The 22,333-nt window shown below is 52.9% G+C and overlaps 1 protein-coding gene across 10 annotated transcripts in view; it reads left to right on the top strand.

The window, feature by feature from the left end:
- SCARB1 (scavenger receptor class B member 1) overlaps positions 1-22,333 on the top strand; it is an 85,227-nt gene that overhangs the window by 22,913 nt on the left and 39,981 nt on the right. For 6 of the 10 annotated variants that reach the window (XM_035258147.3, XM_035258146.3, XM_078337714.1 and 3 more), the window contains one exon: positions 18,470-18,627. In XM_035258147.3, the coding sequence (XP_035114038.1) occupies positions 18,470-18,627 (158 nt within the window). Of the gene's footprint in view, positions 1-7,139; positions 7,285-16,813; positions 16,977-18,469; positions 18,628-22,333 lie in introns of those variants that run through there. The other 4 variants (XM_078337715.1, XM_078337712.1, XM_078337713.1 and 1 more) reach the window with 3 other exon arrangements.

Below are 22,333 nucleotides of genomic sequence, written 5' to 3'. Positions count from 1 at the left end.
TCAGTCTTGAAGAGCCCTCTGGCTGCTGTCAGAAGAAAGGAGTCTTGGGGGCCAGGCTGGAAGTGGGGAGGCAGAGAGGCTTGTGATTTGAGCCAAGGTTGGGGTAGTGAAATGGAGAGAAGGGAACAGATTCGAGATTTTTTTTTTTCCAGGGAAAGTCAACAAGATAGGCCAGTGGACTGGGGTGCAAGGGAAGGAGAGGAATCAAGGGTGGTTCTTAGACTTTGGGTTTGAGGAGCTTGGTGGATGGTGGAGCTGTTTTCCAAGATGAGAGGACTGGGGAGGGAGGTCGAGAGTGGACAGAGTGTGGGCCTTACCTCTGGTCCTAAGGTCATGCTAGGATGACTCAACAGCCAAAGCCAGACAACCCCATTAAAACACGGGCCAAGCATTTGCAAAGAAGATGTGCAGGTGGCTGGGTGCAGTGGCTCACGCCTGTAATCCCAGCACTTTGGGAGGTCAAGGCAAGCAGATCACAAGGTCAGGAGTTTGAGACCAGCCTGGCCAATATGGTGAAACCCCATCTCTACTAAAAATATAAAAATTAGCTGGGCGTGGTAGCAGGTGCCTATAATTCTAGCTACACGGGAGGCTGAGGCAGGAGAATCGCCTGAACCGGGGAGGCAGAGGTTGCAGTGAGCTGAGATTGTGCCACTGCACTACAGCCTGGGAGACAGAGCGAGACTCAGTTTCAAAAAAAAAAAGACATGCAGATAGCCAATGGGGACATGGAAGCGTGCTTAGCGGCAGTCACTCATCATTAGGGAAACGGGAGGCAGTGAGGCACACTCATACCCATTAGGGTGGCGCTTCAGACAACAAAATCTTGAGTATTGTGTTGAGGATGTGGAGAAGTTGGGACCCGTGTATGCTGTTGGCGTGAATGTAGAATGGTATAGCTGCTGTGGAAAACAGAATGGAGGCTCCCTCAAAAATTGAACACAGAATCATCGTATGGTGCAGCAATCCCACTTCTGGATGCAAAGGAAATGAAGCTGGGGTCTCGAGGAGGAATCTGGCCACCGCCTTCATTGCAGCACTGTTCACGATGGCCAGACAGTGGGAGCAACCAGCATGTCCACTGATGGGTGATGGGGGATAAGCTGGGGCCCCCACACGTGGAATAGGGTTCATCCTGGAAAGGGAAGGACGTTCTGATGCACGCTGCAGCACGCACCGACCGTGAGGACATTATGCTAAGTGAAAGAAGCCAGCCACAACGGGACAAACACCGAACAATTCCATCTGCGTGAGCTCCTAGAGAAGCCAGATTCACAGAGACAGAAAGAATGGTGGGTGCCAGGGGCTGCGGGGAGAGGGAGTGGGGAGTTCTTACTCAGTGGGTCCAGGGTTTCAGTTTTGCAAGATTAGAGAGTTCTTTGGATGGATGGTGTTGATGATTGCACAGCACCGCACGTGTCCTTAACGCCACTGAACTGTTCGTTTACAAATGGCCAAGTTGGTAAGTTTTATGTTATTTGTATTTTACCCCAATTAAAATTAAAAAAGAACTGTGGCAGGGTTTAACCTGAAGGGAGAATTGGTACCGGCCCCTCCTTGAATGGACTGGGCTGTCGGTTTGTAGATGGTAAGCCAGATGGCCCAGCCTGTTGGCCATGGTTGAATTCCAACACGCTGAGCCTGTTGCAAAAGACTTAGCTTTGAAGGAGGCAGCCCTGAGCTTCTGATTCCTCCAGGCCCAAACCACTGTTGCCCTATTTTATAAGACCTTGGCCAGCTTCACGATGTGTTCTTGAACTGGAGCCAGAGTGAGCTCAGGAAGGCTCATGTAGCAATAGTTCCCCGAGGCGTGTTGCTACCCTGGAGCCTTCTTCACAGCAGACACATGTCCTGGGTCAGCTCATTCTCTCTGCACCGCCACCCGGGAGGATGGGGAGACACTCACGTCTCCATGTGGCACATCAGGGCACTGGGGTGGGAGGGGCTGACTGAGTGGAGGCCAGAACTAGGTTTGCAGCCCTGTCCCTCTCCCTAAAGTCAGATCTGGCTGTACCCGTGAAGCTGGCCTGGCAGGGGACAGCCCTTCCTGAATTTCTGTGTGGTCTAGGCTGGGGGTGGCATGCTTTTCTGTACAGGGACAGAGAGTCAATTTATCCAGCTCAGGTTGTGTCTCAGCTACTCAGCCCTGCTGCTGTGATGTTGATAATACAGAAATAAGTTGAGGTGGCGGCTGTGGGCCAGTGCCACTGCATTTATGAACACTGAAATGTGAATTTCACGTAACTTTCACGTCATGCATTGGCATTTTTCTTTCAGTTATTTATTTATTTATAATATATGTGTTTGAGGCAGGGTCTCGCTCTATCACCCAGGCTGGAGTACAGGGGCACCAGCATGGCTCACTGCAGCCTAGAATCCTGGGCTCCGGTTCTCCTCCCACCCCACTCTCCCAAGCAGCTGGGACAACAGGCATGAGCCACCACACCTGGCTCATTCTTTTTTTTTGTTTAGGTTGGTGGGTGGTGATGGTGGTGGGAGGAATCTCACGAAGTTGCCCCGGCTGATCTTGAACTCCTGACCTCAAGTGGTCCTCCCACCTTGGCCTCCCAAAGTGCTGGGATTACAGGTGTGCACCACTGCACCCAGCCTGCCTGCTTCCCTGCTTCCCTCCTTCCTTCTTTCCTTCCTTCCTTCCTCCCTCCCTCCCTCCCTTCCTCCCTCCCTCCCTCCCTCCCTCCCTCCCTTCCTTCCTTCCTTCCTTCCTCTCTTTCTTCCTCTCTTCCTTCCTTTCTTCAATTCAAAATGTAAACCAATTAGCTTGTGCGGTGAGTAGAAATAGGCATCGGACTGGATTTGACCCACAGGCCGTAGCTTGTAACCTTTTCTAAAACTAGAGAGGAATATGTTCTCGCTTGAAAACAGCTGGCTTTGCTGAGGTTGGGGTGTTTGAAAGAAGGTGTATTTGCTGTCTGACTTGTGTGGAAACAGCGGGGCTGGGATCAGCCCTGGTGGAGACTGTGCGTGTCCAAAAAAGCCAGTGGAGGTGGGCTGCCTGGAGTTCCATCATGGAGGTGCAACTGGGGAGCAGGATGAGGCCCTGATTTGGCGGGGGAGGGAGAGGTTGTGCTTGTTCGTCTCTGGGCCTGGGGACCAGGACTGTGCGCGATTTCCAGTATTCTCTTTGCTGGTCCGAGCCCCTTACTTGGCACACCTGCGCTGGGCCTTTACCGAGGCCGTGGACAGCGGTTAGAGCCCAGCTTTGGTGTCAGACCCAAGGTCAACACTCTGTGCCGTCACTGGCTTTGTGCTTTTGGGCAAGTGAGTGGTTAAATCTCGCTGTACCTCCTTCATCAGTAAAACAGAGTGAGTACCCACCTGCCTCACAGACGAATTGCTGGGTTTATTCTATTTCATATTTTATTTTTCATTTTGAGACAGGGTCTTGCTCTGTCACCCTGGCTGGAGTGCAGTGGCACGATCATGGCTCACTGAAGCCTCACCCTCCTGGGCTCTAGGGATCCTCCTGCTTCAGCCTTCCAAGTACCTGGGTCTACAGGCATACACCACCACACTTGGCTAATTTTTGAAAATTTTTGATAGCAATGGGGTCCCACTATGTTGCCCAGGCTGGTCTCAAACTCTTGGGCTCAAGGGATCCTCCTGCGTTGGCCTCCCAAAGTGCTGGGATTACGGGTGTGAGCCTCCATACCCAGCCTGATTGTTAGGGTTAAATGAAAGAAAACATTGCTTTAGATGGGCTGCTTTGAGCTGCGAACAGCGTAAAACTTGCCCCCAGTGGCTTCAGGGATGCAGGTGTTTACTGCCGTCCTTCCTGAGAGGCGGGAGGTGGTTGTCTCCAGATGCACTGAGCAGTTCAGAACCTCGTGCTCAGTGGCTCTCCGAGGGCATTGTACTGACGGGTGCTTTGGCCAGTGGCGCAGGCATGAGAACGCTGGTGCTTGCCACTGTGTGCCAGTGAATACGTGTGATGTCTCTGAGCAGTTCCTGCTGTGGACCTGAGTCACTTGTGAATTGCATGTCCTCTTTCCCACGTCCTGCTCAGTCCACAAGAGCAGGAGTCCTGTGGGAATGATCGCCCGCTTTAGGTGCTCAGGCAGGGTTGAAATGAATGAATGATTGAGTGAATGAATGAATGAATGCCGTGTTCACATCGTGTGTTACTATAGGACAGGGATTGCAAACTCAGATACCTCTAAGGGCTGTGCAGGAATGTATGTGGGGGGAGGGGCCTGGCATGAGGTGATAGGGGGTGGCGGGGCCTGGGGCAAGCTGGAGGGCACAGCTGGTCTGTGGAGCATTGCTGCTCTGTTCTGGCAGGCTGGGCCACACGGTACGCAGACCTGGAGCTGGACATCACTCAGGTTTCCGAAAGAAGCCAGAAATCTGGACTTTATCTGCTGGTTTAAGATCCTGTCATCAAATTTGAATATTTTGAAATATCAGGTGATCCAAAACCCATGTACTGGCCAGATCTGGCCCATGGGCCCAGTTTGTGGCATCTGGTTCAGGAAGAGACAAGACCTATTCTGTGTTTTTTTTTTTAGTGGGGGATAGGAGTATAAGAAATTTGGAGTGAATTTAAAAAAAACTTATGAAAAATTTCAAGGGCTGCGTACAGTGTCTCATGTTTGTAATCCCAGCTCTTTGGGAGGTTGAAGCAGGAGAATTGCTTGAGACCAGGAGTTTCAGACCAGCCTGGGCAACATAGTGAGACCCCCTACACAAAATAACATCTACAAAAAAAAAAAAACAACATTAGCTGAGTATGGTGACAGGAGCTGCTGTGGTCCCAGCTTCTAGGAGGCTGAGGCAGGAGGATGGTTAGAGCCCAGGAGTTCAAGGATACAGTGAACTAGGACTGGGCCAGTGCACTCCAGCCAGGGTCAAAGACTGAGAACCTGTCTTAAAAAACATTCAGACATACACAGGAGTAGACCGGTGTGATGGCCATGCGCCCTCCGACCTGCTGAGTAGGTATCAAGCCGTGCCCCCAGCATGCACATGCGTACTTTTTCCTTTTCCTCATGGTTCTGGGGCTCATGTCAGACATCGCCCCGTCATCAGTGTCTCTAACGCAGCCACGGCACACGTGCCACGTTGCACTGGAGTTCCCTGGAGGGCTCGCCAAAACACAGATCGCCAGGCCCTAGCCCTGAGTGTTTGAGTCAGCAGACCTGGCACGGGGCCTGGGAATCTGCTTTTTTATCGAGTTCCAAGGTGATGCTGGTGCTGCTGGTTCGGGGTTCACCTTTTTCGGGGGGAACAAGGTCTTGCTCTGTTGTGTAGCCTGGAGTGTAGTGATTCATCACTGCTCACTGCAGCCTCGACCTCCTGGGCCCAAGCAATCCTCCTGCCTCAACCTCCCAAGTATCTGGGACTACAGGTACATGCCAACATGCCCGACTATTGTAAAATAATATTTTTGTAGGGACGAGGTCTTGCTATATTGCCCAGGCTGTTGGACTCCTGGGCTCAGGTGATCCTCCCATCTTGGCCTCCCAAAGTGCTGAGATTACAGTCGTGAGCCACCATGCTCAGCCAGGGACCACACTTCAAGAACCGCTGCCTGGACAGGTACCTGGTAAACACCCCCACTGCGACAGAGCAAAAGAAAACCCCCAAGCGTGACCACAGCACTGCGCTCGCACCAAAGGTCATTCTGTGGGGCCGTAATGAGCTCTGATAAGGACCTGCTGGAATGTTCAGGAATTCCCCGAGGCCTCATGCCTGGAGCGGGAGGCTCTGCCTGGACCCTCAGCCCCCAGCTGTTGGTTGGGCCCATTTTGGGAGCCTCGGGGTGGCACAAAGGCCAGTAACTGGTGATGTCTGTGTCTGGTCTCAGCCCAGTCTGGAAGTTTCTGGGAACCTGAGGACCCTGCAGTGGCCATGACTTCTGGCTGCCTCGCTGGCCCCCATGTGTCCCATGGTGCTCACTGGCTTTGGAGGCCTGCTTTTGATGAGATCCCTGGCTCTGATGTAGCCCAGGGGAGGGGGATCTGGCCTCGCAGGACCCCTGAGGCCTCAGCTGGCTGTTGCCTGCATTCTTCCTCCTGGCTGAGCCCTTCTCAGGGCGGGCCTTGGTTCCTGTTTCTGGACACCCGGTCTCAGGAGTCAGGAGGAGGCAGTGCAGGCCGAGGGGGTTGCTTTCAGATCCCAGCCGAGAGAACAAAGCGCCCCCGCTGAGCTGCTTGAAAGCAGCCACGGGATAGTGTCCTGCTCCGCTGGCCAGGTACGCCTGCCGGCTGGGTTTCTCTTAGAACAGCTCAGGCTGAAACACAGCAGGGTTCAAAAGCAGGGGACGAGGGATATGTGAGCATCCTGGGCTTGGGGCTTCCTATTAAAGAGGACACTGTGCTTCCTGCCGGCCCCACCTGGTCTCTAGCGAAGCCTGCCTCTGGCAAAGATACGGCTGTGGGGACAGGAAGGGGTGCAGAGGGCAAATGTCACACTCCCTGGTGCAGGGGTGTTCCCTGGGTTGGAGGGGGCTGTGTGGGAGGATGCCCCAGGGTCTCTGAGTGGGTGTGGCAGGCTGAACAGTGTCCCCAAAAGGTGCTGGTGTCCTAATCCCCAGGACCTCTGAATATGTGACCGTCCTCGGCAAAAGTGGCTCTGTCGGTGTGATTAAGTTACAGATCTTACACCGGGCGTGACGGCTCACCCCTGTCATCCCAGCACTTTGGGAGGCCAAGGTGGGAGATTCTTGAGCCCAGGAATTTAAGAGCAGCCTGGGCAACATAGTGAAACCCTGTCTCTACAAAAAATAGGAAATTAGTCAGGCGTGGTGGTGTGTGCCTTTAGTGTCAGCTCTGTCGGAAGCTTGCTTGAGTTCGGGAGTTCGAGGCTGCAGTAAGCCGTGACCACACCACTGCATTCCAGCCTGGACAACAGAGTGAGACCCTGTCTCCGAAAAAACATGTTAAGGATCTTTCGATGGGAGATGAACATGGATTGTCCCAGGGCCACCACACTTTCACAAGGGTCTTTGTCATAGGGAGGGAGGAGGGTCAGAGAAGGAGATGGGACCTAACAAGCAGGGGTTGGAATGATGAGGCGACTGGAGCCCAGGAATGCGGGGGCCTCCTAGAAGCTGGGGAAGGCGAGGCAGTGGATTCCCCCCAAGCCTCCGGAAGGAAGCATCCTGCCTGTACTGCGACTTCAGTCCCGTCTCAGGGCGAGTCCCGTTTGGATTCTCCCCCAGATCTGTGAGGTTAATGCTTCGTATTGGTCTGAGCCGGCGTCTTTGCACGGCGGAGGTGGGAACCTGATAGAATGAAAACTTAAAGCCGGGTCAGTAACACGATGGTATGTTCTGGTTCGGGAGGGCTTAGATAAAATATTTAAACTTAAAATAATGTTGAAGTTTGCATATACGTACTCTTGAAACCTCAGTGTTTTTTAAAAAAGACGTTAACGTTCTGGAAAAAAGCCAAACACGAGGTGATGTGATTTGGTGAGGCGCCGCTCCGGCCCTCCCTGTATTGCTGCCTTGGAGCCTGCTCCTTTAAAAATGACTTTCTGTTTCAGAACGTATTTTTTTTCTTTTTTCTCCTGGCAACCCAGGAGGTGGGGGTGGCAGTGAGCCAAGATCATGCCGTTGTACTCCAGCCCGGGCGACAGAGTGAGGCTCCGTCTAAAAAAAAAAAAAATGGAAGTATCAGCTATGTAAAGAAAAGTGCACAGTTTTGGTTAGAGGTTGACGGATTTGTACCTGGGTATGCATGCTTGTGATGACCCCTGTACCGAGTGTAGAGGAGAATGGGGGGAATGGGGGCGGGGGCAAGGGCAGAGGCAGGACAGGAGTGAGCAGATGATGTCACCTGGCCGCGCAAGTGAGGAGGGGGCAGGATGGTCTTGGGAGGCAGTGGGTGGATTGGAGGCATGCCGTCGAGCGAGAGCAGCCAAGCCTTGCTGATGGACGGCGCTGGGTGGGAGGAAAATGGAGGACTCAGAATGACTCAACCCCTTCGCTCAAGCAACTCACACGTGTGGGTTTCTTATAAAAACCTTTTCTTTTAGTCTTCTTACCTTAGTCCTTTAAAAATCAAAAGAAGTTGGAACATGAGCCCAGGATGTGCTGTTCCCCTAGTCCCAGGTTGGATTAGCCTGTGTCTTAGTTGTTGCTGCATTCGGAGGCCCCGTGGGGCTGGGGATGCCCGGAGCCCCGGGATTCAGGGTGGATTCAGCGGCTGACTGGCTGGTCTGGAGTGGCAGGGCATGGCCTTGCCCCAGAACTAGGCTAAGTCTGGGCAAATTGACTTCTTGGCTCATTTGGTCAAAGGTGTGTTTCTCTGAGGCCTGTTTCTTCTTCTCACGGGAGGAGTTCTGCAATTCCGTGGCCAGGTCAAGTGAATGATTCATGTGTGAAGCTCTTGTGCAGGGAGCCCGTGGGTATGGCCTAGGACAGAAGTGTGAAGGCGCAGGCCTCGAAGCGGACAGGGAGCCTGGGGCCCTGGCTCTCGGCACCTGTGACCTCGGTCAGGCATGTGGGTTTGGAGCCTGAGTGTCTGTGTCTGTGAGATGAGCCATTAAGAATTTAACAAGGTGAAGTAGGTGGAAGTGTTTTGCTACCTGAACAGTGCTGTATAGATTGTCCATGTGATTCTGCTCCCCGGGCGTCTCAGGGCAGGGGACCCATCTTGTTCATTCTTGTGTCTTTAAATTCCTAGCATTGCATCTGGCACGGGGCAGATGATAGCTCAGGGGGTGAACTGCGATCCCAGTGAGGTCAGAGCAGGCTTGCTGTAGACCAAGGTCATCCCAGTGGGCTTCACGGAGGAGGCGGCACCTGGTTGAGTGGAATTTTAGGGTTGGAGGTCAGGGCCCTCTCCAGGTGCAGGGGAGAGTGCTATGCGTGGTAGGAAGAGAGAGCTAAACATTAATGTCTATGAGATCTTCATCCAACACACATTTACCGACCTGTTGCCCCAGCCTAAACAGGTGGTACTTTCTGTGTATTACAAAAAAAAAAAAAAAAAAAAAAAAAAAATCCCAGGCCAGGCGCGGTGGCTCACACCTGTAATCCCAACGCTTTGGGAGGCTGAGGCAGGCGGCTCACCTGAGGTCAGGAGTTCGAGACCAGCCTGACCAACATGGAGAAACCCTGTCTCTATTTTAAAAAATACAAAATTAGCCAGGTATGTGGTGGCACATACCTGTAGTCCCAGCTACTGGGGAGGCTGAGACAGGAGAATCGCTTGAACCTTGGAGGCAGAGGTTGCGGTGAACCGAGATCACGCCATTGCACTCCAGCCCGGGCAATAAGAGTGAAACTCCCTCTCAAAAACAAAACAAAGCAAAACACAAAACCCCCTGCTTCAGTATGAGCTGTTTCAAACATACAAAGGAGGACTCGCGTTACCACCTGGTAGACATTTCCATGTGGATTATAAGGTTTCAGGTCTCACTTTCGCTCCTGGAGGGTGCCAAGTGCTGTCCCAAGCCCTGAGGACACATCAGCAAACAGCAGCGGAGGCTCTTGCCCTTGTGGGTTTATGGCCTGGCGGGGGAGACAGATGGAGAGCCATAAATCTGATAAGCTAATTATACCGTGTAGAAGGCCACAGCAGCATGGAAACAGCATGGGAGGTCAGGAGTTTCAGGGGCAGGTCGGATGAGCCTTCTGAGAAGGGGGCATGTGAGCAGAGATTCGAAGGGGTGAGGAGTTTGACCAGATAGGTAGGAGAGAGCAGCAGGTGCAAAGGCCCTGGGGCAGGAGTGTGGCCACATAGGAGGTGATGGGGCTGGGCTGAGTAACAGAGACAGTGGCTGGATGTGAGGACATGGAGCCAGATCAAGCAGAGGGGCTTGTAAGCCAATGTTCAGATGGTGGCTTGTCTTATTTTCAAGAAATAGAACGTCGTCAATGACAGCTAAAGCTTTCCACACGTCCGCAGCTCCTGGCCCTCTCCTGAGATGCTTTGCAGGGTAGCAGGTATCATTTCCCTGAATGTTTTTCTGCATTTCCACATGCGTTCGTCTTCAGAAAGAATATAGAGTTTGATGTTGTGTGTTTGGAAAATTCACATCAAGAGGCCAATGTCAGTTTTTTCTTTCTTTGGCCTTTTCTTCACTCAAGATTTTTTTTTCTTTAAAAAAAAACTGGGCCAGGTGCGGTGGCTCACACCTGTAATCCCAGCACTCTGGGAGGCCGAGGCGGGTGGATCACGAGGTCAAGAGATCGAGACCATCCTGGTCAACATGGTGAAACCCTGTCTCTATTAAAAATACACAAAATTAGCTGGGTATGGTGGCGCGTGCCTGTAATCCCAGCTACTCAGGAGGCTGAGGCAGGAGAATTGCCTAAACCCAGGAGGCGGAGGTTGCGGTGAGCCAAGATCGCACCATTGCACTCCAGCCTGGGTAACAAGAGCGAAACTCCGTCTCAAAAAAAAAAAAAAAAAAATTGAGGCCAGATGCAGTGGCTCATGCTTGTAATCCAGCACTTTGGGAGGCTGAGGCAGGCTGAGGCAAGCAGATCGCTTGAGCTCAGGAGTTCAATACCAGCCTGAGCAACATAGTGAGACCTCGTCTGTACTAAAAGCAAAAAAATAAAAAATAAAAAAATAAAATTAGCCGGGCACGGTGGTGTGTGCTTGATAGTCCCAGCTACTCAGGAGGCTGAGGTGAGAAGATTGCTTGATCCCGGGAGATCGGGAGGCTGCAGTGAGCTGCTTTTGCCTCACTGCACTCCAGCCTGGGCAATGAGTGAGGCTCTGTCTCAAAAGAAATACATAACAAAAATTGTAAACATTTAAGGCATCCAACATGCTGTTTTGCTGTATATACATACACATAGTGAAATGATTACTACAGCAGATTAACGTATGTATCTCCTCACATAGTTACCTCCTTTTTTTTTTGAGGCAGGGTCTCGCTCTGTCACCCAGGCTGGAGTGCGGTGGCGTGATGATGGCTCACTGCAATCTCCGCCTCCCAGGCTCAAGCAATTCACCCACCTCAGCCTCCCGAGTAGCTGGGAATGCAGGTGCTACTCCCCAAGCACTGGGAATGCCACTGTGCTCGGCTAATTTCTGTAGTTTTAGTGAAGACGGAGTTTCACCGTGTTGAACAGACTGGTCGGGAACTTCTGACCTCAAGTGACTTCTGCCCACCTCGGCCTCTCCAAGTGCGGAGATCACAGGCGTAAGCCACTGTGCCCAGCCCAATGTTCTTTTTTGAGGGCTGACAATAGTTTTGCTGCTCTCTTGCACACACATGAGAATCTTTCTAGGGCAGAGTTTTCAAACTGTCAGATGTGATGAGATCGTGGGTTGTGAATTGAGTGGGGCGGGTGGGGATCAGCATTTTAAGGACAGAATGGAATAGGACTGAACCTCGGGGTGAATAATGGAGTCATAACATAAGTTGCGCCTCGCTGGGGCGGTGAGTGTCCCTTCGTGAAGCTTCTGGTGGGCATGCAGGCTGTGGGCCTAGCGCGGCAGGCGCTGGGAAGCTTGTGCTGTGTACCGTGTTTGAACAAGGGACCCGCAGACCTTGGGGCCCTGCTCACACCTGACTCAGAAACTGTTCCTGACTCCGCGTGTCTGACCCCGCCCCCGCAAGGCCGTCCTGTTTCCAAACAGCTTTGCCTGTAGCTGTTTTCCTGGATGTCCTAAATTTTGCTCATCTACTGGGAAATGACAGCTCCTTTTAATATGGAGTTCATCTTTCCTTTTAAAATGGCGATTAAGGTCCAGTTAACATAAAATTCACCAAAGCCATTTACCAATGTACAGTTTGGTGGCATTTAGTGCATGTGCAAGGTTGCACAACTCTTCCCGCGATCTAGTTCCTAAACCTTCTCATTACCCCCAGAGGCCACCGTGCACCCATTACCCAGTCACCCATCATTCCCTTCTCCACAGCCCCGGGCAACCACCAATCTGCGGTCTGTGGATTCACCTATTCTGGGATTTCACATAGGTGCAGTCATACACCATGTGTGGCTGTTGGACTGGCTTTTCACTCATGTCATGGTTTCAAGGTTTGCCTACGTGGTAGCACGTTCAGTCTGCATTCCTTTTTTTCTTTTATTTTTGAGATGGAGTCTCAGTCTGTTGCCCAGGCTGGAGTGCAGTGGCACTATCCCGGCTCTCACTGCGACCTTCACCTCCCGGGTTCAAGCGATTCTCCTGCCTCAGCTTCCCAAGTAGCTAGGATTACAGGTGGCTGCCACCACGCCCAGCTAATTTTTATATTTTTAGTAAAGATGGGGTTTCACCATGTTGACCAGGTTGGTCTTGAACTCCTGACCTCAGCTGATCTGCCTGCCTTAGCCTCCCAAAGTGCTGGGATTAAAGGTGTGAGCCACCACGCCTGGCCATTCCTTTCTCTAAAATTATTTTTTTTTTGGCTCTTTAAATAAGTTTTTTTTTACGCAATAGTAAACATGCAAGCCCCACATTCCTTTTTTATGAATGAGGCAGATGCCGCGGAGTGGACAGACCACATTGTGTTCAGCCATTCATCTGCTGATGGACACTTGGGCTGCTCTCGCCTCTGGCCATTGCGAGCAGTGCCGCTGTGCACATTCTGGTACGTGTTGCCGTTCCAATGCCCATTTTCAGTTCCTTTTGTGTGTGTTCTGCCGAGTGGAGTTGCTGGGTATTGCGGTAGGTTTGTGTTTGATCACCTGTGGAAGGTCAGACTGGTTTCCACCGTGGCCCGTGGCTTCTTCACGTTACACTCCCGCCGGCAATGCACAAAGGCCCCAGATCCCACACCCTTGCCAATACTTGGATTCTAGCCATCCAAGGAGGGGGAGTGGCGGCCACTGTGAGTTTGATTTGTATTTCCCTGATGGTGTTGGGCATGTTTTCATGAGCTTGCTGGCCATTTGTGTATCTTCTGTGGAGAAAGGTCTTTTCAAGTCTTTTGCACATTTGCAGTTAATCTCTTATTTTTAAAATTTTACATTATAGTTTCAAAAGAGTTTTAGTGAAGTGTAGCATACGTATAGAAAAGCGTACACATAAAGGGAGCAGCAGCGTACGTTTTTCAGTGAACAGAGTCCCGGCTAGCCAGCAACCAGATCAGGAAGCAGAATTTTCACCCCCTGATCCCCGTTCCCCTGGGTGACCTCTGTTCTGACTTCTTTTGATACATTGGTCTTGCCTCTTCTAGAACGTCACATACATAGGATTATATGTTGTGTATGCACATTACATATCTGCCTTTTGATCAATATGATTGCATTATATTTAAAGGTAGCAATGGTATTTTTTAGGATTTATTTGTAACTTAAGCTCTTCTGGAGGTAGTTCCGCAGTGGTGGATATAGCATGTCATGGGTACGTTGTTGCTGCTGCTTTTTTGCACAGGGTCTTGCTCTGTGCTCAGACCAGAGTGTGGGGGCATGATCACGGCTCACTGCAGCCTTCAACTCCTGGGCTCACATGATCCTCCCACCTCAATCTCCTGAGTAGCTGGGACCACAGGTGTGCGCCACCATCCTTGGCTAATATTTTTGTATTTTTAGTAGAGATGGTGTTTCACCATGTTGCCCAGGTAGCATTCCAGTGTGTGGATACGTGGCAAGCCATTTATCTGATGATGGATATTTGAGTTGTTTCCATCCACCCAATATGGAAATATCATTCCATATTTGTTTTTGGGGAATATTCAGCCAAGTCACACTCCTAAAGGCTTCCCAGCCTTTGCATGGGCTGTGTTCTCTGCTAGGCACTCCTCCACCGTCTTCTTTTCCTAGCAAAGCCCAATTCATTAAAAAATTCCCAAATCAGATGTCCAGTCCTCCAGGCAGCCTTCCTGGGTGCCCGGGAATAGGCTCCAAGGGTCTGTTTGGCTGAATGGGAGGGAGTGGCATCCAACAAGGGCTCACCTTGGCATTCTGTCCCAGCTTTGTGTTCCAGGGCCATGGTCTTTGACCTTGCGGGTGGTGGGGACAGGATCACAGAATTAGCCACGTTAGGCAAGAGGCCACAGCGTCCCCACCACTGTTATCTAATCAGCTGCCTGGTCTAGCGTGGTAGGAAAAAGTCATCCTTCTGATCAAAAGCAGGGCAAAGTTCATCCCTTAACCCGGGTGGAGGTAGGGCAGAGGAGGAAGGGTCACTTCATGACTGCATGGCTGACCCTTCGATGCCCGGGGTCTTCAGACCTTGTTGGAGGCACTTTACCTCCACGGATTCACTCCAACCTCACAGCAGCCCACCAGGTGATAGTCTCCTATGCCCATTGTATGGGTGTGGAAACCGAGACTTGGAGAAGGTCAGTGACTCATCCCTGGTCACCCAGTTGGATGGAGCTGCGCTGGGTCTCTGAAGATTCCCTTTGGGCGGTGCTGGATGAATGTGCTGAAACCCAGGGCCCGAAAGCCTCATCTGTTAGAGAGAGAGAAAGAGAGAGAGACAGAGACAGAGAGAGAGAGAGAGAGAGAGAGAGACAGACAGAGACAGAGAGAGAGAGACAGAGAGACATGCAGCTGGATCCTGTGACTCCTTGGTTTAGCCCCAATTCATCTTCAGAACCGGCCAAACCGGCCAGGGGAGGAGGAAAGCCTGGTGGGATTCCAAAGGACAAAGGCGTCTCTGGCCCAGTGGCCTCTGCTGAGAAACCAGGGGGGAGACGGAGGCCGCAAAGGGGAAGTGAGGCTGTGTGTGTGTGTGTGTCTGTGTGATGGAGTCACCTCTGTCACCCAGGCTGGAGTGTACTGGTGATCACAGATCACTGCAATCTCTGCTTCCTGGGCTCAAGCCATCCTCCCACACAGCCGGGACTATAGGCACCCACCACCATACATGGTTGGTTTTTGTGTTTTGCTTTGTTTTGAGATGGGAGTCTCGCACTGCCACCCAGGCTGGAGTGCAGTGGCGTGATTGCGGCTCACTGCAACCTCCGCCTCCCGGGTTCAAGCAGTTCTGTCTCAGCCTCCTGAGTAGCTGGGACTACAGGCGTGCGCCACCATGGCCACCTAATTTTTTTGTATTTTCTAGTTGAGATGGGGTTTTACCATGTTGGCCAGGATGGTTTAGATCTCCTGACCTCGTGATCTGCCTGCCTCGGCCTCCCAAAGTGCAGGGATTACAGGCATGAGCCACTGCGCCCGGCCGATTTTGTATTTTTTGTAGTGCTGGGGTCTCCATGCTCAGGCTGGTCTTGGACTTTTGGGCTCAAGTGATCCTCCCACCTCAGCCCCTCAAAGTGCTGGGATTCCAGGTACTGGAATCTGCTTTTTAAAAAAGCAACTTTATTAAGGTGTGATTGATATAAAACAATGGCGCATATTGAATGTATGCAGTTTGATGGGCTGGTGTGTGTACCCCGGGAAACCCGCCCCCGGGATCCAGGTGCCACACAGATCTGTCACCTCCACAGCTCCCTCCCGACCCGCTCCTGCTGGTGCTCTGCGGTGGGAACATAGAGTTCATACTCTACTCCCTGGATACACTGTCCAGGGTTCTGGATTTTGATGCTGTGTTTTCTATGGGGGGAGTACCAGCAGCTGGACGGGCAGGCCTGGGGTGAGGAGGCCACCTAGACCACGCAGCCAGATGTGTGCCCCAGGCTGCAGGAGGGTCCTGGGCTATGGTGAGCAGGGTTCTCAGTGCTGCCGGGTCTGTCCCAGGCAGACGGACCTCAAGTGCAAGGGCCTCGAGTCTGGGTGAAGGCCAGGGCCGAGGGAAGGGATGGGTGATCGCGGCCTGAGAGCTGGAGGGGGCTGGAGCTGGTGCCAGTGGGCTGTGGTCACATGGGGTAGCGGGAGCCGCCATGGGGTGGGGAGGGCATTAGTGGCAGGGCAGGACTGCTCTTTGATCTAGCTCATATACCACCTCCCCCAGGAAGACCTCTAGGACTCCTCAGTGCCCTCCGACTATTGGCTGAATTGTGCCTCAGTTTCCTAATCTGTAACATGGGGGTAATAATAGTGGCAGTCTCAAAGAGTCATGGTGCTGTTCAGAGGATGAGAGCACAGTCAAGTGAGCAGCATCACCCGGCACACGGCGCTACCCGGAAATGCTCGCTTCTGTTACCTCGTTAATAGGTATTTGTGTCACCTTCATTTGCACCTATGGGCTGCTCAGGCCATAAGATGCTTCTCTGGTGCTCGCAGCTGGGAAGGAAGACAACGTGTATCAATAAACAGTTATGGCACTTGAAGGCAAGTCTCTGATCTCCCGATTTTTCCAAGAGAACTTTGAAATCCAGATTTTGCATTACATCTTAGAGTTTCTTGACAAGGAATTCAGCTTCTTCATTTACACGCCACTTAGTCAAGCTAGACACAGCTGTAGCTACAGTGTCACCGGCTCCATTGTACAGATGGGAAAATTGAGGTTCAGAGGGACCAACTTGTCCAAATGGCCCTGTGGAGTTCCACTCAGGGTCTGGCTGACTCCAGATGTGCTCCTTCCAGGGGACGTGGGGCTGGCGGGGCCTGACTGGCCAGCTCAGCTGTCCACCTCCTGCAGAGTCTCTGCCTATTGGTTCTGGCTGTCTCAGATCAATGGGGTGGCTATCTTTGTCCTGGAAGTACATGTTCAAAAGAGGGTGGACCGCGATGCAGCAGCCTGGCTGTCTGGCTTTGCAACGTCAGCTCTAAACTGATGGGCTGGGTCACCCCTTCCAGCTCTGATGGGGTGTGGGCACTGAGGGGCCCGAGTGAGGTTGAGGGTGGGGATCGGGTGGACTGGGGGGAGCTCCCTCTGTCACTGGAGCAACAAATTGTAGATCTAGAGAAGCAAAGCTGGGAGGAGAATCCAAGGGGACCCCAGGTGTGTAAACTGCGGTTCCTTTAAGAAAATCACGTTTTTGTAGTTTTTAAGTCAGGAGATCTCATATGTATTTCTGTACTTCTGGTTTTCATGGAAAGCTTCTGTGTTCTCACCTTCCCCTGACTCTTCTCCGACTGGCTCACTCCCAGTCTCCCCAGCACAGGAGGGCCTTTGCACCGGCTGTGGCTGCTGTGGAACGCCACCCCTTTCTAGATTCACGAGCGCCCTTCCTCACTGCCTTCTGTTTTGATTTTGGTTCTGGTTAGTGTTTCTTTCTTTCTCTCTCTTTCTTCTTTCTTTCTCTCCCCTGTTTCCTTTCTTTCTCTCTCTTTCTTTCTGTCCTTCTTTCCTTCCTTTCTCTCTTTCTTTTTGAGACACAATACTACTCTGATACCCACGCTGGACAGTGGCACCATCACAGCTCACTGCAGCCTCAACCTCCCTGACTCAAGTGACCTCGGCCTCTCAGGTAGCTGGGTCTACAGGTGTGCAGCACGATGGTCAGCTAATTTTTTAAAAATTATTTTTTATAGCTAGGCGTGGTTGCTCATGCCTGTAATCCCAGCACTTTAGGAGGCTGAGATGGCTGGGTCACTCGAGATCAGGAGTTCAAGACCAGCCTGGCCAACATGGTGAAATCCTGCTTCTGTTAAAAAAAAAAAAAAATTAGCCCAGCATGGTGGTGGGTGCCCGTAGTCCCAGCTACTCGGGAGGCTGAGGGAGGAGAACTGCTTTAACCCGGGAGGCGGAGGTTGCAGTGAGCTGAGATCGCGCCACTGCACTCCAACCTGCGTGACAGAGGAAGACTCCCTCTCAAAAATAATAGAAAATGAAATAAAATATTAAAAAAATACAGAAAATTAGCCGGACATGTTGGCAGGGGCCCGTGGTCCCAGCTACTCAGGAGGCTGAGGTAGGATAATTGCTTGAACCCAGAGGTGGAGGTTGCAGTGAGCTGGGATCATGCCACTGCACTCCAGCCTGGGTGACAGAGTGAGACTCCATCTCAAAAAAGAAAATAAATAAATAAATAAAATTATTCTTTATAGAGACAGTCTTGCTATGTTACCCAGGCTGGTCTCAAACTCCTGGGCTCCAGTGATCCTCCTGCCTTGGCCTCCCATAGTTCGGGGATTACAGGCATGAGCCACAGCGCCTGGCCTACATTTCACTTTCGTGATGACTCTGTCTCAAATCCTGGCCTCTCCCCAGTCCCTGCTGTGTTTTCTCTGTGCTCTGTTGCATGCATTTTACATGAGTCGTTTGGTGCCTACCTTTCCCCTGCTGCGGTAAAGCCCCGCGTAGCAGGGTCCTGGCCGCTGTCCCATCTGCAGCTCTTAGAACCTGCCTGGCACGTGGTAGCGCTCAGTGCATGCTTGTTGAATGAATGAATTACCCACCTGGCTGCATGGAGCCCATGTTCCTGCATGGGGCCATCCGCTGCCCTGAGCTCGCACCCCCTGTAGATGGTGTGTGGGCCCCTGTTTACCACAGTCCCGTGACTGGTGTCACCTGTTGATGTTACGACGTATTTTAAGAAGCGTTGTGACAGCATGACTCGGCCGGTTTAATTCCCTAAGCTCCGGGTGCGACAGCCTCAGGCGTGAGGGGCTTTCCTGCCACCTCCTATCCCGAGCCCCCACAGAGGCTCCCCCTTCCCTGGCCTGCTCGGGCAGCTGTTCCGGAGCCCATGTTGGGTGGGGCGTGGGGCCCTCGTCGCTCTCGTCACCACGTACTTGTCCTGTTCCCTGCAGAACGTGCGCATCGACCCCAGTAGCCTGTCCTTCAACATGTGGCGGGAGATCCCCATCCCCTTCTATCTCTCCGTCTACTTCTTCAACGTGATGAACCCCAGCGAGGTCCTGAACGGCGAGAAGCCGCAGGTGCAGGAGCGCGGGCCTTACGTGTACAGGTGAGGTTAGGCCCAGGGGAGGGCGGAGGGGCCGGCTGAGGCTGGGCAGGGGAGGGGTCGCAGAGTGGACAGGATGGGGAGGCTGCTGGCTGAGCCCCAGAGATTGTTCCTGGAGCAGGCAAGGCATAGACGGGGGAAGTACTTACTAGTCCTGGAGAAGTGAATTTTTTTTTTTGTTTTTTTAGAGTTGGGATCTTGCTATGTTGCCCAGGCTGGTTTTGAAGTCCTGGGCTCAAGCGATCCTCCTGCCTCAGCTTCTCAAAGTGCTGGGATTACAGGTGTGAGTCACCAGACCTTGCCTAGAGAAGTTCTTTATGGAGCAGGGAGGGACCAACGGTGTGGGTCTGGGTGGAGGGTGCATGTGTGAGAGAGACACACACACACACACACACACACACACACACACATGCACGACCAGGAGCGGGGACTTACCCCCCGAACTCTGTCTGGGACAGAGGACTGGTTAGGCCAGCACAGGAAGAGGTCAGCTGTTTGTGGAACACGCTGGCTGAGGGACCAGAGTCATGCCTTTGCTTTCTGCTTTCTGCTTTCCCTGGCTGGGGCCAAGGGAAGTGACTTCCCCGCTCTGAGCCTCAGTGTGCCTGTCTGCAGACTGGGGAGACATAAGAGCCCCTTCCTGGGGTCATCGGGACACTCAGGCTGCACTCGGAACTGTGAGAAAGCTGGCGGGGCAGCATGGGTGTGCTCCAGGCGGATGTGTCTGTTACAACGCCGTTACCATCCTCTGCACCCCTACCTTCCCCTCCCCTCCACCACCACAGCCCCCCACCTTCCCCTCCCCTCCACCGCCACAGCCCCCCACCTTCCCCTCCCCTCCACCACCACAGCCCCCCACCTTCCCCTCCCCTCCACCGCCACAGCCCCCCACCTTCCCCTCCCCTCCACCGCCACAGCCCCCCACCTTCCCCTCCCCTCCACCGCCACAGCCCCCCACCTTCCCCTCCCCTCCACCGCCACAGCCCCCCACCTTCCCCTCCCCTCCACCGCCACAGCCCCCCACCTTCCCCTCCCCTCCACCGCCACAGCCCCCCACCTTCCCCTCCCCTCCACCGCCACAGCCCCCCACCTTCCCCTCCCCTCCACCGCCACAGCCCCCCACCTTCCCCTCCTCTCCACCGCCACAGCCCCCCACCTTCCCCTCCCCTCCACCGCCACAGCCCCCCACCTTCCCCTCCCCTCCACCGCCACAGCCCCCCACCTTCCCCTCCCCTCCACCGCCACAGCCCCCCACCTTCCCCTCCCCTCCACCGCTACAGCCCTCCACCTTCCCCTCCCCTCCACCGCCACAGCCCTCCACCTTCCCCTCCCCTCCTCCATAATCCCCCACCTTCCCCTCCCCTCCTCCATAATCCCCCACCTTCCCCTCCCCTCCTCCATAATCCCCCACCTTCTCCTCGCTTCTACCACAGCCCCATCTTTCCCTCCACTCAACCACACCCCCTACCTTCCCTTCCCCTCCACCACACCCCCACCTTCCTCTCCTCCACCACAGCCCCACCATTTCTCATCCCCTCCTTCATACCCCACCCCCGCACCTTCCCAGTTCACAGGCAGAGGGGCAGGGGCTAAGAGAGGAGAGCTGACTTGCCCCGGCACACGGTGTTCCAGGGATTGGGTGGGCAGAGCATGTTCCTGCTGTTGGAGGTGCACAGTTTCATTCTGGGAAAGCCAGGATGAAAAGCCAGCCAATGTGCCTGAGGTTTGGGAGTCAGAAACATGAGTCAGCTGCTGCATTCACCCATTCACTCATTCACTCATTCATTCATTCACTCATTCATTCACGCATTCACTTCACTCATTCACTCATTCATTCACGCATTCACTTCACTCATTCACTCATTCATTCACGTATTCACTCATTCACTCACGCATTCACTCACTCATTCACGCATTCACCCATTCACTCATTCATTCACGCATTCACTCATTCACTCATTCATTCACGCCTTCACTTCACTCATTCACTCATTCATTCACGCATTCACTTCACTCATTCATTCACGCATTCACTGATTCACTCATTCACTCATTCATTCACGCATTCACGCGTTCACTCGTTCATTTAACAAATGTTTATTGAGCACCTACTAGGTGTTGGCTGCTGTTCTAAGCAAAGGGGACCCAGCAGAGGACAGAATGGGCATAGAGGCCAAAGCTCTGTATACTCCTTCATTCTGTGGTACTGACCGAGTGCCTCCTGTGTGCCTTCCCCTCCCCTCACCGGGCTGTGCCGGGGCGCAGGCAGACCAAGGCCCTGCCTCACCGGGCTGATGTTCTGATGGGGAGAGTAAATGAGTGGACGGGTAAGGGGAAATCAGGCAGCAGTGCTGTGCTGAGCAAACAGTGCAGCCGGAGTGCAGGAGGGAGCTCGGTCTGACTGGAGGGGTGGGAGCAGCTCTGTGAAGGGACACTCCCTGCACCTGGATGAGGAAGAGGCCCTGGAGAGGGGGTCCTGGGCAGAGCGTGTGCAAAGGCCTGAAGGCCTAAGGCCCAGCCTTGCTGAGGCCTCAGAGACCGAGTTAGGAGCCTGATTTTAACCTGCATGCAAGTGGGCATGTGGTCCAGAGCACGGTGTGATCTGATTTCCACTTTCCTTTTTTTTTTTTTTTTTGAGACAGAATTTTGTTCTGTTACCCAGGCTGGAGTGCAGTGGCGTGATCTCAGCTCACTGCAGCCTCTGCCTCCTGGGTTCAAGCAATTATCCTGCCTCAGCCTCCTAAGTAGCTGGGATTGTAGGCATGTGCCACCACACTCAGCTAATTTTTGTGTTTTTGGTAGAGACAGGGTTTCGCCAATTTGGCCAGGATGGTCTTGAACTCCTGATCTCAGGTCAGCCTCCCAAAGTGCTGGGATTACAGGCGTGCGCCACCACGCCCGGCCTGATTCCCACTTTTCAAAGATTCTTCTGGATGGTGGAGAATGGCTTGCAGAGATGGGAGATCATAATGATGGCAGCCGAGACAGTCACGCCGCTGATATTTGCCTCGTGCTTTCTCTGCGCCCGGGCTGTGTTGGTTGCTTTACGTGTATCTGATTGTTTAATCCCCACAACCACCCTCCGAAGTGAGGCTTGTGATTCCTCTATTTTGTTTTGTTTTTGAAATGTTTTTTGAGATGGAGTCTCGCACTGTTGCCTGGACTGGAGTACAGTGGTGCGATCTCGGCTCACTGCAGCCTCTTCCTCCCGGGTTCAAGCGATTCTCCTGCCACAGCCTGGGAGTAGCTGGGATTACAGGCTTCCGCCAGCATGCCTGGTTAATTTTTTGTATTTTTTTTCTGAGATGGAGTTTCGCTCTTGTTACCCAGGCTGGAGTGCAATGGCGCGATCTCGGCTCACCGCAACCTCTGCCTCCTGGGTTCAGGCAATTCTCCTGCCTCAGCCTCCCGAGTAGCTGGGATTACAGGCATGCACCACCATGCCCAGCTAATTTTTTGTATTTTTAGTAGAGACGGGGTTTCACCATGTTGACCAGGATGGTCTTGATCTCTTGACCTCATGATCCACCCGCCTCGGCCTCCCAAAGTGCTGGGATTACAGGCTTGAGCCACCGCGCCCGGCCAATTTTTTGTACTTTTTAGTAGAGATGGGGTTTCACTCTGTGGGCCAGGCTCTTGAACTCCTGACCTCGTGATTCGTCCCCCTCGGCCTCCCGGAGTGCTGGGATTACAAGCATGAGCCACCCAG

This window comes from Callithrix jacchus, chromosome 9 (genome assembly GCF_049354715.1).
Source record: "Callithrix jacchus isolate 240 chromosome 9, calJac240_pri, whole genome shotgun sequence".
Taxonomy (NCBI): Eukaryota; Metazoa; Chordata; class Mammalia; order Primates; family Cebidae; genus Callithrix; species Callithrix jacchus.
Note: the sequence above shows the minus strand (reverse complement) of the source record. Positions and strands in the feature narration are given on the sequence as shown.